Source organism: Bombus terrestris, chromosome 7, assembly GCF_910591885.1.
Source record: "Bombus terrestris chromosome 7, iyBomTerr1.2, whole genome shotgun sequence".
NCBI lineage: Eukaryota > Metazoa > Arthropoda > Insecta > Hymenoptera > Apidae > Bombus > Bombus terrestris.
Window position 1 is genome coordinate 12,674,498 of NC_063275.1, and position 25,864 is coordinate 12,700,361.

The 25,864-nt window shown below is 31.7% G+C and overlaps 4 protein-coding genes and 1 long non-coding RNA gene across 16 annotated transcripts in view; 3 read left to right on the plus strand and 2 right to left on the minus strand.

Annotated features, from left to right (window-relative positions):
* The window catches only part of LOC100647621 (anoctamin-8), a 28,307-nt gene extending 15,663 nt beyond the window's left edge, over positions 1–12,644 (plus strand). For 2 of the 9 annotated variants that reach the window (XM_012310203.3, XM_048407795.1), the window contains 13 exons: positions 15–291; positions 569–757; positions 1,388–1,573; positions 1,728–1,880; positions 2,791–2,926; positions 3,508–3,563; positions 4,302–4,376; positions 5,080–5,391; positions 6,896–7,093; positions 7,312–7,603; positions 8,395–8,706; positions 8,903–9,173; positions 9,269–12,644. In XM_012310203.3, coding sequence (XP_012165593.1) covers positions 15–291; positions 569–757; positions 1,388–1,573; positions 1,728–1,880; positions 2,791–2,926; positions 3,508–3,563; positions 4,302–4,376; positions 5,080–5,391; positions 6,896–7,093; positions 7,312–7,603; positions 8,395–8,706; positions 8,903–9,173; positions 9,269–9,752 — 2,941 coding nt within the window. In that variant the 3' untranslated portion in view covers positions 9,753–12,644. The remainder of the gene's footprint in view (positions 1–14; positions 292–568; positions 758–1,387; positions 1,574–1,727; positions 1,881–2,790; positions 2,927–3,507; positions 3,564–4,301; positions 4,377–5,079; positions 5,392–6,895; positions 7,094–7,311; positions 7,604–8,394; positions 8,707–8,902; positions 9,174–9,268) is intronic. The other 7 variants (XM_003396536.4, XM_012310204.3, XM_020863792.2 and 4 more) reach the window with 7 other exon arrangements.
* LOC125385497 lies at positions 8,837–14,042 on the minus strand. The gene is made up of 2 exons (XR_007224859.1): positions 13,912–14,042; positions 8,837–9,193 (listed from the first exon to the last, which is right to left on the minus strand). It is a non-coding gene; the product is annotated as an uncharacterized LOC125385497 (long non-coding RNA).
* On the plus strand, positions 13,952–15,326 carry LOC100648250 (NADH-quinone oxidoreductase subunit B 2). Its single transcript, XM_020863794.2, has 3 exons — positions 13,952–14,040; positions 14,474–15,025; positions 15,129–15,326. Exons 1-3 carry the CDS (start codon positions 14,016–14,018, stop codon positions 15,224–15,226), a joined length of 675 nt encoding a protein of 224 aa, XP_020719453.1. The 5' UTR covers positions 13,952–14,015; the 3' UTR covers positions 15,227–15,326.
* A 154-nt stretch (positions 15,327–15,480) lies between these two features.
* Positions 15,481–20,238, minus strand: LOC100648021 (MAU2 chromatid cohesion factor homolog). 2 transcript variants are annotated; one of them, XR_001098858.3, is made up of 9 exons: positions 19,469–20,238; positions 18,987–19,166; positions 18,637–18,915; positions 18,319–18,565; positions 17,993–18,240; positions 17,712–17,917; positions 17,428–17,630; positions 17,089–17,358; positions 15,481–16,245 (listed from the first exon to the last, which is right to left on the minus strand). XR_001098858.3 is itself a non-coding variant. In XM_003396540.4 (8 exons), exons 1-8 carry the CDS (start codon positions 19,691–19,693, stop codon positions 17,162–17,164), a joined length of 1,785 nt encoding a protein of 594 aa, XP_003396588.1. In that variant the 5' UTR covers positions 19,694–20,238; the 3' UTR covers positions 15,481–17,161. The 2 variants fall into 2 exon arrangements, 1 of the variants encoding a protein (XP_003396588.1); XM_003396540.4 differs by having other exon boundaries at positions 15,481–17,358.
* Positions 20,239–20,704: 466 nt separating this feature from the next.
* On the plus strand, positions 20,705–25,769 carry LOC100648135. Of its 3 annotated transcripts, XM_012310209.3 has the most exons (7): positions 20,706–21,097; positions 22,183–22,270; positions 22,353–24,143; positions 24,219–24,404; positions 24,742–24,914; positions 25,317–25,426; positions 25,597–25,769. In XM_012310209.3, exons 2-7 carry the CDS (start codon positions 22,208–22,210, stop codon positions 25,650–25,652), a joined length of 2,379 nt encoding a protein of 792 aa, XP_012165599.2. In that variant the 5' UTR covers positions 20,706–21,097; positions 22,183–22,207; the 3' UTR covers positions 25,653–25,769. The 3 variants fall into 3 exon arrangements, 2 of the variants coding, with proteins under 2 accessions (XP_012165599.2, XP_048263777.1); XR_007224854.1 differs by lacking the exon at positions 24,742–24,914 and having other exon boundaries at positions 20,705–21,097; XM_048407820.1 differs by lacking the exon at positions 25,597–25,769 and having other exon boundaries at positions 24,742–24,929.
* Positions 25,770–25,864: the final 95 nt, after the last annotated feature.

Sequence of the window (25,864 nt, forward strand, 5' to 3'; positions counted from 1 at the left end):
TTATTTATTGATAGACTATTGAAAGCTGCCGAAGAGGTGCATTTACCAAAGACTTTACGTCAAGAGTTCGGTGGAGGATTGAAAGAATTTGTAGGTTCTGAATCGAGCTGTTTCGAAGGCAGCGACGATGAATCTCGATTCTTCACTACTCAGGAAAGGCAATCGCTGGTCCTGCACCTGCTGCATACTCTTAGGGCGGGTCCGCAGGATCTTCATAGTCTATCCGGGCTTAAGATGGTAGAAGGTCAAGCAATTATTCCAAAATGCCTTTCTGCTGGGATCATATCCCAGGTTAGTGTTATTCGTTAAACGATCTTTGATCTGCAAATGCAGAATAGTATAAATTCCTTTAAGAATTCTTATAAATAATCAAAATGTCTTACTTAGATTGAATCTATAAGAATTCTTAAAGAAATTTGTATTATTCTGAGAAATTATTAATTATTACTAATTGTTGATAAGTTCAACTTTCTTGAAATTTTTTTAGCTTTTCATAAAAAGATTTAATTGTTTCTTTTCAACTTATTGTTGTACCTGTGCTTATAAGAAGAAATATATTTTTTTCCAGGTCTTCCCTCTTCACGAATTACCTGCGTTGGAGAAGCTGCAACGAACATGGGTTCGCGCGTTTCTTAGCCCCCAACCCTTGGACGACATTTGTAAATACTTCGGAGTCAAGATTACCATGTACTTCGCATGGCTCGGTCATTACACCACCGCTCTGATCGTTCCAGCTGCAGTGGGTGCCATATATTGGGTAAGAAAAGAAATATATATTCCTACAGTTTACAAGTATTAACTATAATGTTTGTAAAACATGAGAATATTTTTTCCAAGTAACTATCCATAAAAGTAATTCTGTAATACCGAGCCGTGAAAATCTCAAATTTTTGGCTAAAAAAGCTTTTAACAAAGCTACAAGTCAAATTTTAAATACCCAACAATTCTTATATTTTCATTTTATAATTTTTAATAATGTTAATCTTGTAACTAATAGCTTTTTTATAGGGTGTGTTCAAAGCGTTTCTACGAATAAAATTATATTTCTTCTAACCATTTTTAACCACTTTGTCCTTAATTTCTAATTTTACATATTCTTGCGTTTGGAATATGTAATGAGTTATGATAAGTGGAAGTTCAAAAATGCACAGAATACACATAATACGCAAAAATATGTGAAATATAGAAAATGTAGTATTTATTGTAATATTTACTAGATAAAACAGTCTTGTGTCTGGATTCCGCCTTTTCAATTATTTTGACAAGGATATGAATTTGCATAAATACCTTCAGCCTAATAACGACTCAGTATAATATTGTAATAAGATTTTATGTAAATGTAGTATTGCATTGTTAACATCTATCTCGTTTTAACTTAATCTTCCAGGTCGGCATCATCGGCAGGAATCAAGCGGTGGAAGACGTAGCGTATGTTCTGTTCTCTGTCTTCAATGTGATCTGGGCCACGGTTTATCTGGAAACCTGGAAAAGAAGGGGCGCCGAATTGGCCTACAGGTGGGGTACTTTGGATCAAAGAGATGACCTACTTGTCGAGCCTAGGCCCTTGTTCACGGTAAGTTTCCTGGCGATCACTAGCGCCACTCTCGCTTTCTTTCACACGTTTTTCGCTTTTTCGCTTTAAAACATAGTTAATTGAAGTTAGTTGTACTGAGTGTAATTCCAATGCTATGATATCTTTTCCTCTTCTCTCTTTTCCGAAATTGAAGGGCACTTTGGAAACTTCAGCAGTAACAGGGAGATTGGAGCCAACATATCCTAGATGGAAGAGAAACATGTTCCGGTACTTTGTCAGCGTTCCGATTATCGCAGCGTGCTTATTCTTCGTTTTCATTGTGATGATCCTCAGCTTTCAGATACAGGTTCGAGACATTTTTTGTACTTTTAGATGAACAAAAACTTATTGAATATGGAATACTTGATTAAATACATGATTAATTCGACCTATTATATGTTTATCTGGAGTACTTATCCAGAATAAAACTTTAAAGGAAAATGCAGAAGTTTACGATAAGATAGATCTAAACAGATCTAAATTTGTGACACATACTTTAATGTTTTTTTAGATACGTGTTATAGCAAAGAAAATTTTACTTTTGGAGTTCCTTCTAAAGAAGTTTACACAACATAAAACCATTTCTTAATCAGATATTCCTTTCAGCATACATCTGAAAAAGCATAATTTTAGTTCCACTCTTATACATGTATATGTGATATAATGTAGATTCAACACTTCATAGGATAGAAATTTCATCGCTTTCCTAAAATTAAATACTTTTTGAAAACAAAAAAATCTAAAGCAAGATGACATAAATTTCTGTTATTAACAAAAGCATACTATAAATTATAAATTGTGAGTTGTAAAAGTTTATTTAAAAATAACAAATTAGATAGAATAACTTAATCCATTTTTTCCAGCTGACAAATTAAAAATTCCTCCCAACTTCTTATTATGTGAATTCGAGTTTTAATAAATTCCTTCGAAATATTCAAGACATAAATGGAGCGATCAATGGACATTCCCACTAATCACTGAATCTTGCAACATGCCTGTAGTCGCGCTTGCAAACTTTTCTTACAAAATCCCATCGAGGAACAAAAATGTCCGGGAACAATTTAGTTCTAGAGGCTGAGACGGTATTTCTACCCAACTGTCCAGAACTTGACGTAAAAAAATTCTGCTCTTCTACTTTTTTTCAAACAAAGCCAGATTCTCAATGTTTTACATATACCTATAAATGTATATGGAATACATTTTACAAATGATTACAGGATTGGTGGGACGCTCGTCTCGAATCAAGAGGACACGCATTCTGGTTGAGTTATGTGCCAAAAGTTCTACTGGCGGTAGTGATAGCTTTAATGGACGAAGCTTACTTCAAAGTCGCTGTATGGTTGAACGACATGGGTACGTATAGAACGTCTAGATGCGCCGAACAACGATTATGTACATTATTTTGGTTCCCATAGTATTGCTATCATTCTCATTCTCGACACGATTGATCAGCCGTGTGCGAGATACGACATGCGAGAGTGGATGAATATTTTCTATAAAATTCCTCACATCGATTTTTGTGTATCTTCACGAGACACATCTGCACGTCTAGTCTTTCTTTTCTTTTTTCTATCAAAAGCCTATAGCATAAATACTTTTCGAATCTTTCCACGGCTTAGCTTCTTCTAGAGATTAATTCAGAACTATGTATAATCCTTGACTAACGAACATGACTTAAACAGATCTATAAAACAGAGTGTTTTTGTATCCTCTTACGTATTATAAAAATAATATCAAACAAACGAGATACATTATATTGTAGATCTTGTTATAATTATATTCCTCTTTCTATTCCACTAATTATTTTCTCAACTTCTTCCTTTTTTGCTTTTTTAATTTTTCTTTTTCTCTCTCCTATTTTTCATTTCTTTACATACTGGAGAGCAGTCATGTTACAGTAGATAGTATTTGTGATTTTTGTGTGTTGGACGCAGAAAACTATCGGCTAGACACCGAGTACGAGAATCATCTGATCTACAAGGTGGCACTGGTAATAAAGAAGAACTCTCCATTCTCAATGATTAGAATTATTATTATTGTATGTTGTACTAGCTGTATTATTGTGTGTCCTCCTCTAACCGAATCATAGAATTTATACCATTTTCGTTTTCTTTATTTTTCCTTCTTTTTTTCTTAAAATTCAACGTTTACATTGATTGATATTGACATAGCTTCTCAACCATGGCGATTCTGGAAAACCTAATACATGTCATTATGAAACATATATCATTCAGTAATTCAAATAATGTTTTAAATATTACTGTAAAGCATGTGCATTTTTTAATGATAAAATACTCACTTATACACTTCAATTCAATCATATACATTCAGTAACAAAAAGAAAATACAATTTTCTTTTAAGATTTCGCGCTAAAGAAATATAAAAAATTACCGTTATTATTGCAATGGTAAAATTTTTCAATAAATATAGATTGTTCTATTCTAGACAAATTTAGAGGTGGACCATTAATTATAGTATTAAATTAAAGCTCTTCGGCTTCGATTCAATCAATTGAAAAGTAAAAGTTTGCTCTGGCTGTCTCTGTCGCTGCATGAGAACTCAATACTCTCCTAGACTACTTTCTTGCTTGCGCTTTTTCAAAACATAATTGTTTAATTGTTAGAATATGGCGTGATTTTATATACATGCGCTTATATTTCGTGCATTCTAGTGTGTGTTTAATTCACCACGACAGATAGAGTATACAGAAGAGACTATGTATTTCAGTTTCAGTTTGTAAACTCCTTCCTATCGCTATTTTACATCGCCTTCTACCTACAGGATCAAGAGAGACTTAAAGAGGTAAGGATCCCTTTAATCCCGGTTTTTCCTTCTTCTTCATCTTTTTCTTCTTCTTCTTTCTTTATTCTATCGAAGTTCTTCTTCGAGAATGTCCATAGACAGAGTTTTTAGACAAACTTAGATATCGTCTCGTTTTTTCTATTACGACTTATCTATCCTTGCAAATTCTTGTCTCTGTAATTAGTATCTAGAAGATATTAGATTGTTTTTGATAGAATGCAAACAGGAAAAGTATATAATGGTTAATCATAATCACAATTTAGGAAACAGTGACTCTGAAAAATAAGTAGAATAGATCAGTCAAATGCTAGAACTTAAATTCTAAATATATTTAAATGTATCTTGGAAATTTCTACTCCAAATTAAATGAAACTTCAATACAATATAAAGTCTTAATTGTGATGAAACAAATAAAAAATAATAAAAATCTGATCTATGAAAAATCCTATATTCTGAAGTTTACTTTAACTCACAATTTAAACAAAAAATTCAAATGAAGAAATATAAAAATTTGTACTTAACAAATTAAAGAGGGTATAGAAAAAAATACAATTTTAAGAGGTCCAAAAGACCATCTGTATTCTATGTTCTAAAATGTACTCTTCGTTTATTCAAAATTAAAGAAACTAAATTATTAAAAATGTTCGTAAGATTACAAATATTTTTAAAAAACAATAATAAATCTTATTGGTTATGATTTCAGCAATTAGCCGCACTACTGATAGCGCGTCAAGTGATTGGCAATTTAAAAGAGTCCGCGGTGCCGTATCTAATAGAGCAGCTGCGATTGGCTAGACTGAGTTTCGAACTTTTTGGCGCGTTGAGTCCCAGCGAGGCTAGGCCGCCACCTGGCGAGGAAGATGACGAATTACGGAAGAATACGGAGGATAAGAGCGAACGTTCCGATGGCGGAAAATCCAAACAGCCGAGAAACGTCAGCCAGGCCGAATTGGAGAGTTCTCTCTACAGAGTAGGACATCCCACTAATTCTCTACTTAGTGACGTTACGTTCAAGGTTTGAACTAGATTTAGCTAATTTCTTTCGTTTCTGATGCACTCACGCAGTTGCGCACTGAACCTGATTCGCCTTGGTGGGCTTTTTAAACGAGAACTGGAATTAGACAACGAATTGAAAAACTTATAATTACAGTGACTACAAAAAGTATTTGTACATATTCTTATTTTCTAATGAAACATTTTTTTATTTTCAAAATATTAATTTTTTACCCTCATATGAAAGTATTATTAAATGATATGAGATTTAACATACTTAGTCTTAACTAAGTATTACATAAATGTAATGATAAATAGAATGTATACTTTTTCTAGTTACCGTATCTCTAAAAGAATAAAATCATTGTATATTTTTTAATTATCCTATTGTCATTGTGTATTCGTTCATTATTATATTGTAATAGATGTTTATATATTTTAGAAGTTGAATAATGAAGTGTGCCAAGGTGGACACAGGTTCTTTTATTGATCACATCACAATACTCTATTTCTCCTTTACGGTATCTTTTTAACGATCCTTCGCTTGCGTGTACAGTCATTCTTCGTTCAATTAATTTTATTTTGGGGGCAATCGAAACATTTGAAAGCGATTCTGGTGATAGAAGAAGAAGGGTAGGATTAAACGGAAGAGGTAGAGCTAATGAATGTTGTCCTGTGTCGTCTGATCGGTTCTTTTTGCAAAATTTTAATGATTTTTTTTTTCCGTTTCCCACTGATTCTGTCGACAACGCACAGGTATCTACTAAAAAGGTAATGTCATCTGATCATCTTACCGTTAAATACTTCATCCTTTCGATTACCGACTGCGCTTATCATCGCATTAAACGATAAAATAGAAAGAAAGGAATGTTATATAAACTGAAATATGTAGTGTCTTTTATAATTCTTTCAACTGAATCAAGCAGTGAATGTTAAAGGAATGTTCTCTATGTGATAAATATATGTTCAATCATGTTTTACTTTTACATTTAAAAGACGCCTAGCCACTCATTATATTGGGTTCAATTTTCAGCCTGATTGATTTACAATTCTGAAGTACACTGTAAAAAGCAATAGAGTAATCAAAAGGGTGAATGGAACGACTCACAGCTTGTAACGCTAACTCCATGTTAAGCGCTGGCTTCTTATGTTTTGTTCGAAAAGCATAGTGATCCTTGCACTACCTATGCTAGATACATATATTGTTCACCTAATAGAACATTTTTCTGAATGATATCTCTTAAATTATATGTGTAATTAAAAATGTTGTTGCAGGTTTCTTATCCAAAAGTATATTATATTATATAATATTAATGATATAATGGAATGTATAAGTAGAATAATTATATATGTATTTCAGATAATAAACCTGCAACGAATTGCGTGGGAAACTTAACTAATTATTTACAGTATCACTCTATTTTAAGAGTAATGTATATGTTATAATTATAATGATAATAATAATGATAAGTCTAGCTCTAGAAGATTTTCACAAACGATTTATGCAGAAATATTTCCATTCGCAGTACGACGGAGCATTTTCAGAGCATCTAGAGATGCTGTCACAATTGGGATACGTCTGTCTGTTTTCTTCAGCCTTTCCATTGGCTGCTATGGCGGCGTTACTTGGAAATCTTCTTGAACTACGCGGCGACGCTTTCAAACTCTGCTTCGTCCTTCAAAGACCATTTGGTCGAAGAGTTTCTAATATTGGAACTTGGCAAGTGAGTAGTAAATACATAAATAAATACAGCAAAATTTCATCTATACAAGTCTCTGTAAAACCATTGTAATTATCATCGTAATTAATAAAAGTTCAATTTACCAAAAGTTATCATAAATAAAATATACTAATATAAAACATACTACTATCAATTACAAAATGTTTATGGAATAATTCAATTTTTAAATAGAAATAACATAAAATTTTTTTATTTATTAGAATGCCATGGAAGCAATGGGCCTGGTCGCGATTTTAGTCAATTGCGCTCTGATCGGGTTAAGCGGGCAGGTGCAACGAATGTTCCCGGAAATGTCGGCCACGCAAACGATCTTGCTGATAGTCGCCCTGGAGCACATTATGCTAGGGATACGATTCATAATAATCTGCGCAATTCCGGATATTCCGCATTGGGTGGCCACGGAAATGGCCAAGGTAGAATTTTTGAGAAGAGAAGCAGTCAGAAGACTGTCGTCTACTCCGTCACCAGAACAACATCCAGCCACAGTGATAGGTAAGTAAACAGTAATATCACGTTTTTAAATGTAACGAGCTATGTAATGTAAGTCTTGTCGCAACATTCTCCTCCTTACTCCGCTTCTTCTCCAACTAGAGACAATTCTCCTGCTTACGGGACCCGATCAGTTTTGAATTCAATGCCTCGCAATGTTTTTAAAATGTTAAGGAATTCCAAAGAATTCCAAGAACTCTGTGGAACCTGAAACAATCAAAAGATGGTGAAGAAAATCTAAGAATAAAAAAAGTTCGTGGAACTTAAGAATCTCTGGAACTATGGGAGAAGTTGGAAAATTCTAAAATTTTTTAAAATTTTCGAAAACTTAAGGGATTCGAAGAATCTAAAAAACTTGAAGAATTCAAAAAACTTAAGGAACTTAGAATAGATCTGAAAAAACTCAAAGAGCTCAAGAAATTCTGTACATTCAAGGAATTAGAGAAACTTTGGTATTCAGAGCTCAAAGAATCCCAAGGAACTCCAGGAAATTGTAGAATTCAAAGAAATTAGAAAATTTTAACTACTCAAAGAACTCAAGAAACCTGAAGTACAATTAAAAAACTCAAAGAACTTTAGAAACTCTGTAAATTTAAGGAATTAAAGAATTAACTTAAAATATTCCCAAAGCTCGAGGAATTCTAAGGAATTTTTAGATAAAATTTTATAAATTCTCGAGCTGACTGTATAATTTTTATTTCTAATAACAATTATTCACCGACTGATCGGGTAAACACGACGCCCACAATCTCTCGTCCTCCCTCCTACCATCTATTAATTTCGCTCGAACTCAGGGAGATTCGTGGTGAGTCCAGCAGACGGTGAGAACGAAGAACAACAACTAATTTCCGACCGCACCGGAGAAGCAACATCCTCCAGTCTTCCGGATACACCGACCCTAGCGTCGTCCACCCAGACACCCAGTAGTCCCCCGACACCTAGTGCAGCATCCGTGCCAAGGATCTCAGAAACACCTTCCGCAGTCCAGACTCCTGGTAGCGCAGGCAGCAGTGACTTAAGCACCCAATTCTTGACTGAAAACACTATGGGCAGCATTCGTGATATTCACAATTCACCTAGATGCTCTATTCCTGGTGCAGAACGAGGTTCGATAGTTTCTTCTTCTTTTTCCGCCCCCTCCCCCCTTTTTAGGAAACGTTTGATAGAAGGATCTATTATATATATTTAATGTAATATATAGTTTAGTAAGCTTATTTTTAATTTAGTAAACATGAATTTTTTGTTGAATAGATCTTTAATGTTTCCTAACTATATAAAAAACAATTTCTTTTTATTTACAAGTAGGAAGGCGTTCAAGGGAATGGCTTCAGACTGAGTCAGAGGCATCGGGTGGAACTGATCACTACAGTCATCACTTAACAATTGGACCTCATGGAGGTGTTGATTGGGTTCGAAGATTAGGTCTCGAAGCTGGTGGTAGGAAGTCCAGCGATTCCGAGATCAGTGGAGCTGGTACGGTTAGTGGAAGCGGGGACGAGTTGACTCTTCACAGGTCCACTGATTGTATCGTCTCAAAAGATCTTGCATCCTCGTCGGACAGTGATCTTCTTAGGTAATCTTACATCTTTTATCCTGAAGTGTAAGATTAAAGAGAATATCTTCTTAAAAATCTAGTGTATCAAACTATACTCATAATTCTGTTTAAAGATCTGCTCCGCCATGGACAGTGGCTCACAGAAACCAAAAGTTCCGATTCTCCCCCGAGAGAGAAAGGGAACGAGAAAAGGCAGAGAAGCAACAGTATCAGCAACATCAGCGAGAGATGCAGGATTACAAACAGCAATCGTCCTATTATGCCGAGAAAGAGAAGGACTCGAGCGGTCTTTCAGACTCAAACAAAACAATTTCAAGTCAGGAGGAGGAGAAACCATCGAAAGAGGACAGGGAAGCGAAGAAGACCAGGGTGAAACAGAGTCTGATGAAGAGAGCCAGGTCTGTGGCGATCTTCTCCTTGAAGCTGAAAGAACGGAGAGCAAGAGAGGCTGAGTTGAAAGCCAAAGTGGCGGAGAAAGAAGCCAGGTGGCAACAACCACAATCGTGCGTCGGTGGCGAGCTCTCTTGCATCCCCATAGAGAAGCTTATATCCGTGGACGACATCGCAGCCATGGAATTACGCAGACTTAATCATTAGTCGCTTGACGTTTCCACTTTCGTTTTACACGCTAACGTAGAAACGTTCGTCTGCGCCAGTGATACTCGCTACGGAACGAATGTTGTATATGAATTTCGCAGAATCTCTGAAGCCATATCAACAACGTATTTAAAAAGAGAAAAGGGGTTCTGCGAATTAATCGATTTATGACCTACGTTCTTATGTAAATATCAAAGGAAAACTAGTAACGCACATAAAAGAAACTGGAAGTTAAATGAAGAACAAAAATGGGGGTAAGGACACTTGTTTATTCCTACAATGAATACTTTTTGTACATTATTTTTTGTATATTTTTGCAAAAATCAATCTTCTCTGTTTACCACTTGAATATGGAACTAATATCAATTGAAATTTTCAATATCATTGTTGAACGAAAACTTGCTCAATTTGGAAGATAATGCTACTCACTGTTTTATCATTCTGGACTATAATGTTGACAACGATGGCGCTGAACTACGATGTACTCGAGCGAGCATTTAATGCAAATGGTTTCAAAGCTTCGAGTATTGACTTTATTTATGTTTTCTAATAGAGAAAGCTCATTTTCTTAAAAATTTTGATTCATTAATATAACAAGATTTCGAGTGAGTATCATTTGCGCAAGTGAACCATGTGCACCGAAAGGCTCATAAGAATTTCTAAAAATGTTTAAGAAATCATTAAGGAGATATGACCGTTATGTATCATCTAGAGTCGTGATTCTAAGAGAATCATTAATGAAAATGAATAAAGAAACGGCGCACAAAGTAAATTGAAAATTTTAGACAAGGTTCTATAGAGATTCTAGATTATCATCCTTTTAAAATCACAATTTTTGGTAGATTAGTCGATACCTCAGTATTGTAGATCGTAAACTTCAGAACGATTTGTGCCATACTATATGGAAATTGTTTCTGACTTCCTTGAAATTTCATCATCTTAAAACATATAAAAGGAATAATTACAAATATTCTGCCTATATTGATTGTTTTGGATTGAAAATAAGATACAATCGGGGATAAAAATAAGTGAAAATGTGGCGGAAGTAGGTATCAATGAAGTTTAATCGAACTAGTACTAGTGTTATATGTATATAAGTTTTATTTATTATATATACATATATTACATAAATTACTTAGTAAATTAATTTACACTTTTCTGTAAACAAGCCGTATTTAACGAAACTTTGTTGATATCTATCTCCACTATCTGCCCATCTATTTTTGTTGCCAACTGTATGTGTAAGCATGTACATTTTCCCCTTTAATATGGTTTTATATTATGTTAAATTGTTCTTATAATTTGCAAATACTACTTTGTAAATCTTATATTAACTCTATAAAAAAGATAAAAAGGCAAAAGAAAGAAAAAATTGAAAACAATTTTGAAGGATGCGCGATAATGTTACAAGAAAGTCACCTGCGCACAAATGCGTGCAGGATTTTAACTCATAACATATGCGCGGGAAAAATATTAGAATTTAAAGTTTTTCTATATTTTTGGGATGTTTCAATAAAATTCTCGAGATAATTAGTTCGTTACTTGAAATTAAGTTTAGATACGTTTTAAAATGTCCATTCTAAAATGGGTTACCTATCAATTTTAAAAAGGAACATTACATTATAAAAACTGGCGTCGAATAATCGACTGGAAATGAGAGTTTAAGATGCATAGAAAGAAACACTGTTACGACATTTGTAAATTATTTAGGCAGCTGCTGTTGATAGCGGAAGCCATTCATATATCTGACTCGAAACTTAAAGAAATAACAAATGATCCTATTGTTGTTGCTGAAATATAAGTTGTTAATTATATGTTACCTAGATGTTTATGAGTTAATGAATTTTCGCTAAATAGTTCTCTACGAGGTCTCTATATGATACAACGTACAAATGCACACAGAGTTCATACACGCCTACGATTAACTCCTTGCCTTATGACTTATTTTTTAACTAATCTCATTCAAATTTACTATGTTGTTTTAAATGAAAATGTTGTTTCTACAAATGAAACTTTAACCGCACGTAATTTCTTTAAAACATTTCGGACTTAATCAGAGTAACGTCCACGTGATTCAATGTAGCTAAACTCGGGTTCAAACATAATTTTCTATTTATTACTAGACTGAGGATTCTTATGTAAATTCATATGTTCGCAGACCTAATTAAACAAATAGAATCTAAGAAGAAATTTATTTTTTCCACTCAGTATTATAATAAACATTATCTTTTAAATATTTTGTATATTTTTGAATATCATGTGCATTTTTGGACTTTTTAATTTCCTATAAATGCATAAAAATTCGCGGTCTATTATAATTCGATAATCGGTAAGTTATGAAAATGATTTTGTATACGATATAAGGCAAGTGGTTAAACAAAAAATAATTAAATGCAGTTTTCGTTCAACGAAGCATGATACACTTGTAAAATGTAAAGAAAAATTTTGTTTTACCGTTCGAACGAGATAAATCGGTGAGATAAAACAGGAGCCTTAGGTAAAAAAATTACTATGAATGAAATTAGCTCGGTTGATAAGCGACAAATAGTAGGGACCGTTTTTGTATATAGGGAATTGTTTACGTTTACAAAGCAACGCGAATAGTGAAAAAATTTGGTTCTATGGCCTAGTTAAAGTCCCCGTCCGTTTGCTAAAGTAGTGCAGTCGTTCACATGAGAGGCACTTTTTAACAACCTTACGTTTCGACTTTTTAACGACCACCATTGAGTAAATAAGTAGTGTTGTGATTAGGTATATGCGTCGACATACAAGCACTGTTGAAGCAAACAAAAAAAAATCAGTATCGCATTATACTTTAGCGTGCCCTTTGGGAACTGCAAGACTAGAAAAACGTCGCGAAGTCGATAGATTAGCCGCTTTCGTAAGGCGAAGTTTAAGGGAAAAAATATCAGCGGAAAGCATCTGTGTTTCTTAGATGTTTTGTATAAAACAGAAACTGAGCCAATAAAAACATTCTACGAAAAAATGATGTTTTGTTCATTTATATTTTTTCCTAACACAAATATATAACTATAACTATATATAACATTTATAACTATATAACTATTATCATGGTATTATAACTATAATCTGGTATAAGTAAAACAGATAATTTTTCTTTTAAAAAATTTTAAAGTATCAAAGAATTAGTTCTCAAAAATCACGATTCGGTTAGGAAAGTAGATCTTACTGAATAGAAATATGAATGTTAAAAAGAAAGTGAAATGATTTAAAACTGCAAATCTTGTTAAATATCTGTTAATTGCTGTAGTTATTTATCTGTATAATAAAACGAAATTATATTGTATTCAACAATGAGATTCTTTCGGGAAAGTTATTGTTAATGAAAGTATAGCTCAGATTTCAGTCCTCTGGTGGTAAGATTGCAATCTGTTGAAAATAGATCCTTCGATCTTTTTGTTCATCTAATCAAATCAACTGATTTATTTACATATCAAATATTCAGTAACTTCTAATAATTTTAAGATCTTTTTAATTGGAAAAATGTTGTTTTGAAGCTTTCTCTTTAATAATCTATTCTCTTGGTAAGAGACTTGAACAGCTGCTGATGCATGTATTTACTTACTAACTGTATTAATTGAAAAACTTGGAACTGACTGATGCGATCGCTGTGTTTTAAATAACTTTTTTAAGATTGAATTAAACGACTTAAGTTTTTTTGAGAAATTAGACGAATTAGTTTACTACATGCACTCTCGAAAATTTTTTGAGAAAATTGCAACTTTTTTGCCTAAGCTTGTAATGCAAATTTAAACAATACGTTTTATAGATTTATATCAGTTATATATATATGCTGAAAATGTCATCGGTTAAAATAAAATAAAAAATCGATTAATATTGCTATGATCTACAAGTGGTTAAAAATATTGAAAATCGCAGTTCTTACAATATTCGACCTATCTGTAATAAATCTACATCTTTCAATGCCTGATGCTTGTTTCTGCATGTCATATCTTTATTAGAAAATATATTATGTTTTATGAACACAACCTATAAATTAAAAACACTCAATATATCTTTTGAGGTTAATTAGGTAAATATATCTGTTGCCACTTAATCAACTATATTAGGTTTAACAGCTCAATTTATATTACGGTTATATATTTATACATTTCTTATTTCTATAGTAAATACATACCATGGTACCATACATATAACGCTTTGAGATATATTTACAGCGCAGAATCGCAGTGTAACAGACAACTGCGTGACGGGAGGGTATTGTAGACTGTAGGGTGAAAGATGTTGCGCAGTATTATGTTATCGCGTAAGTTTACAATTCTTTTCAAAATATCTTCGATTGTTTTCAGTAATTAAGTAAAATAATGATAAGCGCATATTGTAACATTATAGCATTTCATCACTTGGAAGAAATTCTACTCTAAATATACTAATATATTTCATATGTATTTACGTTTAATTTTATGGCTCATTCTCTCTAATAGTTTGTATTGCATAAGATCTAGCAATTACAACTAAATTAACTTTATTTTCTTACACTAAGGTATAGGTGGCATTTTCAAATTCTATTGTAACACTTCATAACCTCACGTATCAACAAAAATTTCCAATAATAATAAAAAATTTATCTTTTACAAAAATTGTGACTTATGTAACAGATAAATTTTCATAAATGTAAATATATTATAAATTAAATCACATATTAAAAAAATTAATATGAATAAATATTTTCTTTTCAGCCTCTTTTAATCAGGGCTTAGCATCCCTGATACGCAATAACATTGCTTTATCAGGATGTCCTGGAACTTTAGTCAATCAAGCCAAACATATGGCCACAGATGCAGTTGTGCAAGAAAGTGGACCTTCCTTGCCACAAAAAGTAAAAAGGAAGCCCTATAGTCCTTTTCAAGATACCAACAATATGGCTGAATATGCAGTAGCACGATTAGATGATCTTATAAATTGGGGTCGCAAAGGATCACTATGGCCTCTTACATTTGGTCTAGCCTGTTGCGCAGTTGAAATGATGCATATTGCAGCTCCAAGATACGATATGGACAGATATGGAGTTGTATTTAGAGCCTCTCCAAGACAAGCTGATGTTATTATTGTTGCTGGTACTCTCACAAATAAAATGGCACCTGCATTGAGAAGAGTATATGATCAAATGCCCGAACCCCGATGGGTCATTTCAATGGGAAGCTGTGCCAATGGTGGTGGTTATTATCATTACAGTTATTCTGTTGTCAGAGGATGTGATAGGATTTTGCCTGTGGACATATATGTACCAGGTAATATTTGATGTAACATTCGTAAAAAGCTTAATGTTATGTCTTAGGCTTAATCTTCTATCTTAGTAGAAAATTGTTATATATATATTTAAACACATTTCAGGATGTCCCCCAACAGCAGAAGCTTTAATGTATGGCATCCTTCAATTGCAGAAGAAAGTGAAACGTATGAAACATGTACAGTTATGGTACAGAAAATAATGTAAATGTACGTAATAATTGTAATAGATTATATATACATGTTGGTATTATAATATAAAATATGATATAAGTAAGAAATAAAACTATAAATTATTTTAAATAATAGTTAAAAATTAATAAATCACTGTTCTAAAATGACTAATTTATTATACAACCATGTCTTTTCCTAAGATTTGTTTATTTTTATGGATTTTTTATCATCATGTACAACCACCAAAAATACATATAAATACTATAAATAAAGAACTCAAAGATGACAGTATTAATTCAAATAATATAATTTCCATATTGATTACATAAATACACAAAAACGATAAAGTACTTTTTTACAGGTATGTAGTCTTGTTATATTTTTTTCTCTGTTTTACTCTTTATTATCTTTGCTATTTAAAATATGTACAATATCTTAATTTAAAAACAATGCAAAGTTAGGCGGAACGTCTTTGCCATTTAGCTTACCACATAGTAAGGCCCCTTTATTTTTCTTCCTTTCTCATATATTGCTCTATCTAATACTACTTACGATTGTGTTTATTTTAATTATACATTATATACATACATTGTTGGATAAAAACACATCAACTGATACGCACCACGCATACGATAGGTACGATACTTCTTTTGTTTCTCAAAGAACATTTTGCAACCTATTGTACCTATCAACATATTTCCCCACATGTAAAGGGTACACGTTTATGAACATACAATTATTTCTGTTGTGTCCACAGCCCGAATTTTAAAAGCCTACTTTGGTCATTGAAGAGCATAGTACGTTGGAAATATTATCAATATTTTATTCTTATTTTCTTCATTTTTACCAAATCCAATTCTTTATTTTCGTGAAATGTTTCAATTTTATTTAAATTTATCTTCATAGATGTACAAATTCATAATCTCTGAAATATGCACCCACGTATCGTATCTCTGATCCATATTTATCTAGTTCTTTATTATAATAATTTTATCAGTCTCGATTTAAAATTTAATTCAAAACATACTTGCCAACGTGCTATGTAAACCTAAAAAGTTGTATGAATTATAAATTTTAAAAAATATGTGAATAAAATCAATGTAAGTTACAAAATAATAACGTTAGGTTATTCTTAGGATGTCAAATTTAGATAAATTACTTACAGAGAGCAACTAAGATATAAAGAAAAATTGATTTGGCTGGAAATATTGTTCTCCGTGTGGCAAATAAGATTTTCCAAGACTTAAATTATTAATGCATTTTAATGTGCCCTTTAATTTAGCACCAACAACAAATATTTCTTAACATTCGTATCAAAATCTATCACTTTTATAGCATAAATTAAACTTTATGTTAATTTTAAAATAGTATTTGTGCAATGGTATGATAATTACATTGAAAAATGCATTTAATTATTTTGATACTTGGAGCGATAGTACTGCCACTTTTCTCTCTTCTTCTTTGCAGATTTACACTTATGAGGAAAAAAGTCTCGAGATAATTTACAATTTACAAAATAATAAAATATATCAATATTTTCTACATCTTTTCACTTTTTTTTGTGTATCTCTGTGACATAGAAAACGACTACAATAAATTGTTTGTACAAACTTATAGTATATATATAATCTTTATGAAACTCTGCAAATGAAATTCTGTGTGATTTTTAGTTACCCGAAAATATTTAGATAATAAACAATGAGCTTTTGTGGACATCATTTAATACCCACATTGAACAATTAAATTTTTGCTCTCTTCGATTTAATCGCAATTAATTAGTTTGTTTGTGATTCAACCTACTTCACTCTCTCGTTTAAGAGAGACTCATGCTTTTATTATTACCTCTGATTTTATTGTTCACTATATAATTCGATAACCAAATTGTACAAACCTAACACTTTTCTGTGCTCCATCAAATAGTTTACACGCTTCGAATATACAAACTATCAAGTTTTTGAATATTATTAAAGAATTGCTTGTGACGTTGAAGGTGGTGGATTACTCGGTAAAGCAGGCACAGGCCCATCAGTCCACTGTATAAGATTATGTTCGCCCATCTGTGTACTTTGAAAATGATCTTTCAAGAGTGTTTGCGAAAACGTGCAATGCATTTGATATGCTTCACTTTCGCGATTCGGATCTCCACAAATTCTATACAAATCTATCGACAAAGATGAGTCATTTAAAGATGAACCTTCTGTTGTTTAAATACATCCAAATTTCCATATACCTTTAAGTATGGCGGTAGCCCATAATTGTACATGAACATCAGGTATTTTAGAAGCTAACTGCATCGCAGGAGTAACCATGTTCATGGACTCTCTACTATTTCCTAAAGAAAGAAATATGTGTCCAAGAAGTACGAGACTACATGACGTGAGTCTGTTTAAATCTTCAGAATTGGCCATTTTTAGAGTTTCCCGGAGGTATCTCCTATAAATATATTTATATGTTTCGGTACATTTGATGGCTTTTTGAAAAATATTAAGTATAGTAACAGTTATCGATTCGTACTTTGCTTCGTTGTATCTCGCTCCAAAAAACGCTTGAAGACCTTGAACATAATAAGCTGCTGCCCTTAAAGAGTGTGAATGAGATGGTAAAGACTCGGGATTTATTCGTTCTAATAAAGCACCTAAATCAGCATCCCTCTTTGTCCTAAGATATACTATTGCCAAGTTCAAATTCGCGAAAGTCCACAATTCCCTTTCTTGTGATGTCTGTAAAAGAAATTATTTTTCACAATACTACTAAAAAGTCACATTTAGTAATATTTAATTTGTTTATTATCCTACTCTTAAAGCAGCAGTAAATTGTGCTTCCGCAGCTTCCATACAATTCATAGACATTGCATATAGTCCCAATAAAGCATGCAATTGTGGCTTATGACCTTGAAGTAACCTTGGCTGCCTTCTACAAAGCTGACAAGCTTGAGAAATTTCTGCAAGAGCTACACTTTTATTTCCCATTACTAGTCTGCACATTACTATATGCTCCAACAACATTAGTTGAAAAACAGAAAGTATAGGTTTGTTGTCAACAACTGCAAAATACAATATGAATGTTAATTTAACTAGGAAGTCATAATAATACTATTAAGATGATAAGTCATTGCATTTACTTTTGAGCTTTTCAATTTGAGTCAATGCTTTATCTGTATATTTCTGAGCTTTGTCCATATAACCAGCTTGCATTGAATGCATAACTGTTACTAAATACACCAAAACATATAAATGGTCCTTTGGCATCCATATAAACATATCTCCAATATTAGAACCCGTAACTATTTCATCTGGTGGCCAACTAGGAGACATTATGGTTTGTATACTTTGTTGCAATTGCTTTAAACAAGGTTTCACACTTTTAACCTGTCAAAAAAAGTTTAAATATAAATAAATAGCATAAATTTATTAAATACAAAATATTATTCATTGCTTACTTGTCCTGCCATTAAATAATGACAAACTTGAAGCACTAAAAAATATACTTTTAAATACTCTTTTTGATGTGGACTACCCTGCCAATTTTCAACATGGTGTCCAGCTGAATTTAAAAGCGGATGAACCTCAGTAAACTTTTTGTCTATTAATAAAAGCATACATCGGCTCAATAAGAATAGAACTCTTGTATAACTTGCATTACTGATATGAGAATAATCAACACCCACTGCAAGTAGACTACTAGCTGCGACAAAATCTTTTTCTGATGCATGTATTTGCTAAATTACACAAAAATATCATTAAATAACTACTTAATTACTGACATTAATTAAAACAGTCTCTAACTTACTGCAAGTTGGAAAATAAGTCTGCAATGCCAATACACATTGTGTTGAGAAAGTTCTATAGCCTTCCGTAATATAGGTTTACTTAGATTTGATTGGTGCTGTTGCTCATACAGTTCAGCAACCACACTTGCTGCTTCAAACTTAACGTCATCAAAAGTGTTTATATTCTGACTCAATCGCCACTAAAACATAATATCAATATTACCCATCAATTAACAAATATCAATTATTCAAATATTAAATTATCAATTATCCAAAAATTAAACCATCGCTTAAGTACATACACATTAACATATCAATTGATTTTTAATCACTCATAATCTTATACATGTATTACCGACTGTACCAAAATAAAAAGAAAGGTTAGAATCAGTATAAACAGATGTATCGAAATTTCCACGTAGTGCACGATAAAAATAAAATACAATATTAGAAGAAAAAGTTGAATGTAATTAATTAAAGTACAAATAATACTTCAACTTACCGCTTGTTCTAAATGAGACCGCGCCAAATCGATGTTTTTGGTATGCGTAAGAAGGATGTTACCAAGTTGAAGATGGGTGCGTGCTTCGACTCTTGGAGGCGGTTTAAAATTGAAGACCGCTTGTAAACACTGTATGCATGACTTGATATTCGGTGGACTCGAGGTTCGAAAGTTTTCTGCTAGTCCTAACAACGACAGATACCAAGCGTCCTGTGAAGACGCCATTTTGACATTTCACGGGTAAAATCTCCAACCGTGATAAGACACGGTCACTAGGTTCGCACACAGGACTCAATTACACTTGAAACAAAACTGGAATCACCGTTCTGAGAAGAGAAGTTACGATCACAATTCGATTTACAATTTTCGCGGTGTCCCGTCAGATTCGTTTCCCCTGGAAACCGCTTATTGCGTAATGTTTACATACATATGTAACAAGACATTTTCTATTATTATTGCTTCACATTTTTTATACACGTACTAAGAATCATCGTTTCCAGGCACAGATAATTGATATTTCGATAACAAGACGAGTCTAGATAGACATCGACATTATTCATTTTAATAATTTCTATGTACAACGGTAGTGAACTATATATCATTACTTCGTTAGCTTTGGATACTTTGGAATATAACTAAATAGGGTTTTATTTTATTTAGTAGGGAATATTGGCTTTCTAACCTCTGGATGGTGGCTTTCGAATGATAACTAGATTGCGATTACTTGAGCACAGTTGTACCCACGATCATATAAACAACTAGGGAAAGGTCTTGACTTTCTAGGGAAAACTGAAAATTGAATCGTGAAAAATCAACATGGAAGACAATAAAATTTTCGCTTTTGCGAAATAGACAAAGATGGGTAAATTGTCTTAGTCTCTGTCTGAGACATTCATAGCATGTCACACATGTGCAAAACAAGACTCTTCTTACTTTTCATATTGATTTTTAACGATTCAATTTTAGAATGCTTTCTTCCATGTGGCATGTATAGATGTCGAGACCTGTTTACATGATCGTGGCCTCGATACTCATATACCGAAAATCGCACAGAAGAAATTGTGCTAAAATTGAATCGTGAAATTTCAAGATTCTTAAACACGTTCACCTGAGAAAAATGTTTTCTATTACGTAATAGTCCCCTGGTAACCAAACAACTTTTGTTTCAAGTGTTTCTTTGTATCTCAAAAATTGAAAGAGTTATTTAGATGATTCGTTTTTGGTGACTCACCTTGTATAATATAAACAAAAGATGAGTTAGGTTTGGGTTAGGTTAGGTTTGAATTAGGTTAGGTCATTTTATCCAGCCGGCAACCAAACTAACGAATACGCTACCACGAACGTACAATTATAGACAGAATTCTCTGTAGTGGTACCAACAATTTTTTGTAAATATCTCGAAAACTAGGGTCGAGCGCCGGTTACATGTATAATAGAAAAAAATTGTTCAAAATCATGCCTCCGATGATATGTTCAAAAACCATCGAAATCGATAGTGAAAATAAACTTCTAAATAATTACCATTTAACCTAGTACGTGATTAATTTTCTATGCGTAACATGTTAAAAAATCATTTGCTGTTTATTATTCGCGAGAAATCTTCACTCTAGGTGTTACAGGGAACAAGAGGTAACTCGCCTGCTTCCACTTTTATCACTCTCAAAGTGTTGACATAGTAGTAGAATTTAAATATCAGCAAGAGATAATATGTGTAGATTTATTAAGATAACGCATATTTGAAGCTCTGTATCTGTTCCTATGACAATGTTTTACAATTCATTGCTCGCTATGTTTCGATGTATCTCACTCAGTTCTGATGCATTCCGTTCGCTTCCTTCGTCACACGTTACCTACGCAATTTAAGTAAATGGATGTGCCCTTTGCACAATAAGGGAAAGAGTTGGGTTAGGTTTAGATGACCCCAAAACGTGGGTACGGAAAAGCATTGCATCATTGCATGTCGATGTCACATTTGTTCTTTTTCTCGTCTGTGATCAGAGCTTGATGTTTTCATAATGAAAAAATGCATAAATAATTAATGAAATATTAGCTTTTGGAAGTTTGTCCCGATATAATATCATCGATACATCGATACATATTATATAAATATGTAAATGAATAAACTGAAAATGCATATCCGTTTTTTATTCATTTAAATAAAATTAAATATACTCAATAATTTTCTTCTAACGTTAGTGTTAGTATTGGATAAAATGTTTATCAAAAAATACAAAGTAACAGTAAGTATAATATGAAATGTAATGAGTTCTGACAAACAAATTTGCTAAATAAATTAATCTTTAAAGAGATTGAGACACATTTCGAAAGCAAATTGTTAGATGATATTGTATTTGCTTCATTAACTTCATTTCAATTATATATGCATATAATAAAATTACTATATGTAAATAAACAAATAATCAAATTAATATACATGCGTGCACATATTTGAGCATGCAATCCCAAACTCTGATTTATCTTTAATGCTTTACTCTATTTTTATTCTGATTATTATATAACTATCACTTAATTATCTTGTTTACATCTTTATGTAACAAACAGAATGTTTATTAACAATATTGCCTTTATTAATATGAAAATTTATTTTACTTATTATTATTATTATTATTATTATTATTATCCTACTCTTTCTTTAGTAAGTTTTTTTAAACAATAGTTGTTTTCTTTATGTATAAGTTTCTTATCACTTTTAGCAGATCTATTTAAAAAGTTAAAACTATGGAAGGTCATTCATATGTTTCATGTATCAAGATTAATGGAATTCCTATTTTACCACCAATGGTATGCACTATATTATATAGGCATTGTATTATATATAATTACCATTTAAGATTAATTTTGTGATAAAATATATCTTTTTTAGATAACTGAAGATATTAAACAGGAAATATCCAATTATAAGAAATGTGCAATAAATATAGAAAAAAAGTTGAATGTTTCACACATTGCTAAAGAATGTAATAATAGTAATATTTATATAAGAAAAGTTACAAAAGAATCAAGGGATATGAAATGTAAAAAAACAGTTCATGGTTCAAGAGAGAATTTAATTTCTTTTGAATGCAAAAATATTAATTATAATGAAACTAATACTGTGGATATAAACAATATTCCAATAGAAATTTTTGAAAGCTCTAATGACAATTTAGAAAAAACATTACAATCTAGTAAAAATTTAAACATGGAATGTAAGTGTGAAAATCAGGTAAATTTGGCTCCTGGTACTGTTTCAAAATCAAAATCAATAACTGCTAGCGGTGATAGAGATCGTTGCTTGAATGAAACAGCTTCAATAGAATCTATTAGTACAGAAACAATATCAGATATTTGGAAACCACAAGTGCCTAAAACATTAAATATTATTCCATTAACACTGAATAATGCTACATGTAACGGAGATAGAGATTGTCAAGAAAGTAATTTTGATAATTTAGGAGATACTCCTAAATTAGTACGTCAAGGTTCCTATGTGTTAGATACTCCAAGTCCAATATTATTGGCACACATGCAAATGGAACTTGCTACTTCAACTTGTGCTCCATGTTCAGAATATGTTCCAACATCTTACGGGAATACGAACCAACAAAAAGAATGGAATGTTACACAAGCTAAAATTGAGTGGGAGTATGAAACTGAAGATAAAGAATCTGTTCCTATAAGAAACTCTAATCGTAAAACTAATCGTAAAATGTGTAAATCCGTTTCTTTACAAACGAAACCGGAATCTTCTTTTGTAATATGTCCATCAACAAAGTCTGCAGATTGCATTCAAACGATGTTAGCTAAAGAGTGTGTTAATAGAAGTGATATACAAATTAATCACAATGAAAAGTATATTGTAGATAATAACAATGAAAACATAGAAAAATTACAAACATGGAACAAGCATAATAGCTCTTGCACTTTTAATCCAGTATGTAAACTTGGTGGTTCCTTGGAAGATCTAAATGAGCACAATAGCATTTATGCAACTAATAATTTGATGGCAAAATTTTCGAAAGATACAGATATAGATAACCCAATCCCTAAATTGAAATCTACTATTGCATCTGATAAACTTCTAACAGTTTACAAAAAGGTACAAGAGATGCATAAGAATCAGATGGCTGAATTAATGTTTCGTCAACACAAGGAACAAACATTACTACAAAAGGAATTTGAAAAACAACAATTACTTTTATTGACTGAGATTAAAAAATCCTTTCCAAAAATTTCAGTTTCTTTGCTCTCTGAAAATATCTTGTCTCCTGCTTTTAATGATGAAAACAATATGCAAAATGTTAGAACTTTAAAAGATAATCTAGAACAAAAGAATGAAATAGAACATTCACAAGATAATAAGACGAACATAACTTCGTGTCCATTGAATTATATTTATTCCGAAATGAATTATGATAATGCTTCTTGTTCTACTAGATATCCATATACAGCTCGATCATCAGAAACAGAACCCTCAGTCAATATTAATAATTCTCTGACAAAAATAAATGGAAGAAATACAGAGATGCAATCAAATGATGTAAATTACAAAGAAAGATTATTAGAGGAGGGTGAAACAAGTAAACGTTCAAACGTTAGCCGAGAATTATTTCCTTTAGATAGCAAAACTACTCATGTACCAGTCCTTGAGAGGACAATATATGAAACTAAACATGTAAGTATTTATATTCTGTATTTAGATTTCCATTTAAATAGTATTTCAAATTACACAATTATTTTTATGCTACAGATTAAAGCAGTAAATGTAATAAACGCATATGCAAGAGGGTATTTAGTACGTAGAATGATGCGAACCGAACGTGTGATTGCTTTAAAAAACACATACAAAGAAGCCTTACATTGCATGCTTAAACTTCATGTTGATGCACCCCTTAATCGCTCAGAATTTAATTTTTTACATCGGCTTCAATTACAGGTAATATTGTTAAATATTGTAATAAAAAAATGTCACTCAATGCACTTTGTTTTTTTATAATATTAAGAAGTTTATTAGTCTTGTTTCTTTTTTATCATATCGTCTATAAATTTAAGAAGAAAAATTTGCTTTTCACTTGTATCAATTTGATAGTAATTAGCTGACAGTAAGATAAAATAAAACAAATAATTTCTATTTGTATTATTTTAATAATAATCTACTTAAAGTGTTTTAAAATCCATTATTTTATTACTGTTGATAAGTAAAACAATTGTTATTTAAAATATGAAAATTCTTAAGGAAAGGATATTCATCAGAATTTTATGATTTCTAAAAGTGTGACGCAGCTTCTATGAATATAGTGGAGTTATTTGCCCAAAATCCCCAGAAAAGAACGCAAGTAATAGCGCAAGATCGTGAAATTAAAAAATCCCGTATAGAACGTCCATCATCTGCAAGATCATACTCGTTTGCAACTCAACGGACTTTAGCCAGGAAAAAATTGAAGGAGTATGACTCTGCATAGTAAAATTTACTTTGTTTTCTTACAGAAATTTCTATGAATTCTTCAAATGTAAAATGTTATATTATTGAAGCAAAATAAATTATGTCATTATTTGCTATTAGATGCTTGTATTAAATGAATTTAGTACCATAAATTTATCAATGAACATAATTAGTACTTAATATGAAATGTATATTTAGTATTGCAGAAGTATGCTTTTTATTCTCAATATTTAGATTCTCAATATTTAATTTTTTCTATAGCAAATAGAATTTCTAAAATAATCATGTATCCAGTACACAGTTTCCATTTTTATATTAGCATAACATACTGCTGTTTAAACCAACAGCTATAATTATATATATATAAATTCCCATTTATTTGTTGTTTATTTTTTTTCCTGGTAGGATGGAAGAATATCAACCAACTTCGTTTGTTCGTTCATGTTTGTCTAGATCTAGATGTCAAACTTGGACTTCAGATATTAAAGAAAGACTTATCTCTTCAAACATTTTATGTAAGTTATTTTCTTTTATTATAATGTCAGGTCATAATATTTATTACTGCAATTAATTTGCAAATTGTATTAATACATATACATATGTATATATTATTATTTAACTCATTTACTACATGATACATAAGTCATCAATATCAGTGTATTATCAATAATTATATAACTTGCAGATGAGAGTATTAAAAGAAGTACCAGCGCTGGGACTGTACGAAAACCTTGGCGATAAATTGATATAACGGTGCCTTCTATTATTTAATTTAATATATGTACATTGTGTTGAAATATGTAAACAAACCCACTTTGTGCCTGAATTTTTAAATAAATTCGTTTCATACAAAATTTATTTTCATGTTTAGAGGAATCATTTATATAATAAATAAATTTGGTCATGTACACAATTTGTTTTTGGTTTTCAACATAAAATTAAACTTTATATCA

What these genes read in the sequence shown, in the direction of transcription:
- LOC100648021 (XM_003396540.4), bottom strand. Translation starts at nt 19,693, where the DNA reads ATGGCGTCTTCACAGGACGCTTGGTATCTGTCGTTGTTAGGACTAGCA. An exon ending in GGTCTCATTTAGAACAAGCG is followed by an intron (nt 19,167 to 19,468) that starts GTAAGTTGAAGT and finishes ATTATGTTTTAG; the next exon opens with TGGCGATTGAGTCAGAATAT. An exon ending in GCGAGATACAACGAAGCAAA is followed by an intron (nt 17,631 to 17,711) that starts GTACGAATCGAT and finishes ATATATTTATAG; the next exon opens with GAGATACCTCCGGGAAACTC.
- LOC100648135 (XM_012310209.3), top strand. Translation starts at nt 22,208, where the DNA reads ATGGAAGGTCATTCATATGTTTCATGTATCAAGATTAATGGAATTCCT. An exon ending in TTCCTATTTTACCACCAATG is followed by an intron (nt 22,271 to 22,352) that starts GTATGCACTATA and finishes TATCTTTTTTAG; the next exon opens with ATAACTGAAGATATTAAACA. An exon ending in TACATCGGCTTCAATTACAG is followed by an intron (nt 24,405 to 24,741) that starts GTAATATTGTTA and finishes GATTTCTAAAAG; the next exon opens with TGTGACGCAGCTTCTATGAA.
- LOC100648250 (XM_020863794.2), top strand. Translation starts at nt 14,016, where the DNA reads ATGTTGCGCAGTATTATGTTATCGC. An exon ending in GCGCAGTATTATGTTATCGC is followed by an intron (nt 14,041 to 14,473) that starts GTAAGTTTACAA and finishes TTTTCTTTTCAG; the next exon opens with CCTCTTTTAATCAGGGCTTA. An exon ending in TGTGGACATATATGTACCAG is followed by an intron (nt 15,026 to 15,128) that starts GTAATATTTGAT and finishes AACACATTTCAG; the next exon opens with GATGTCCCCCAACAGCAGAA.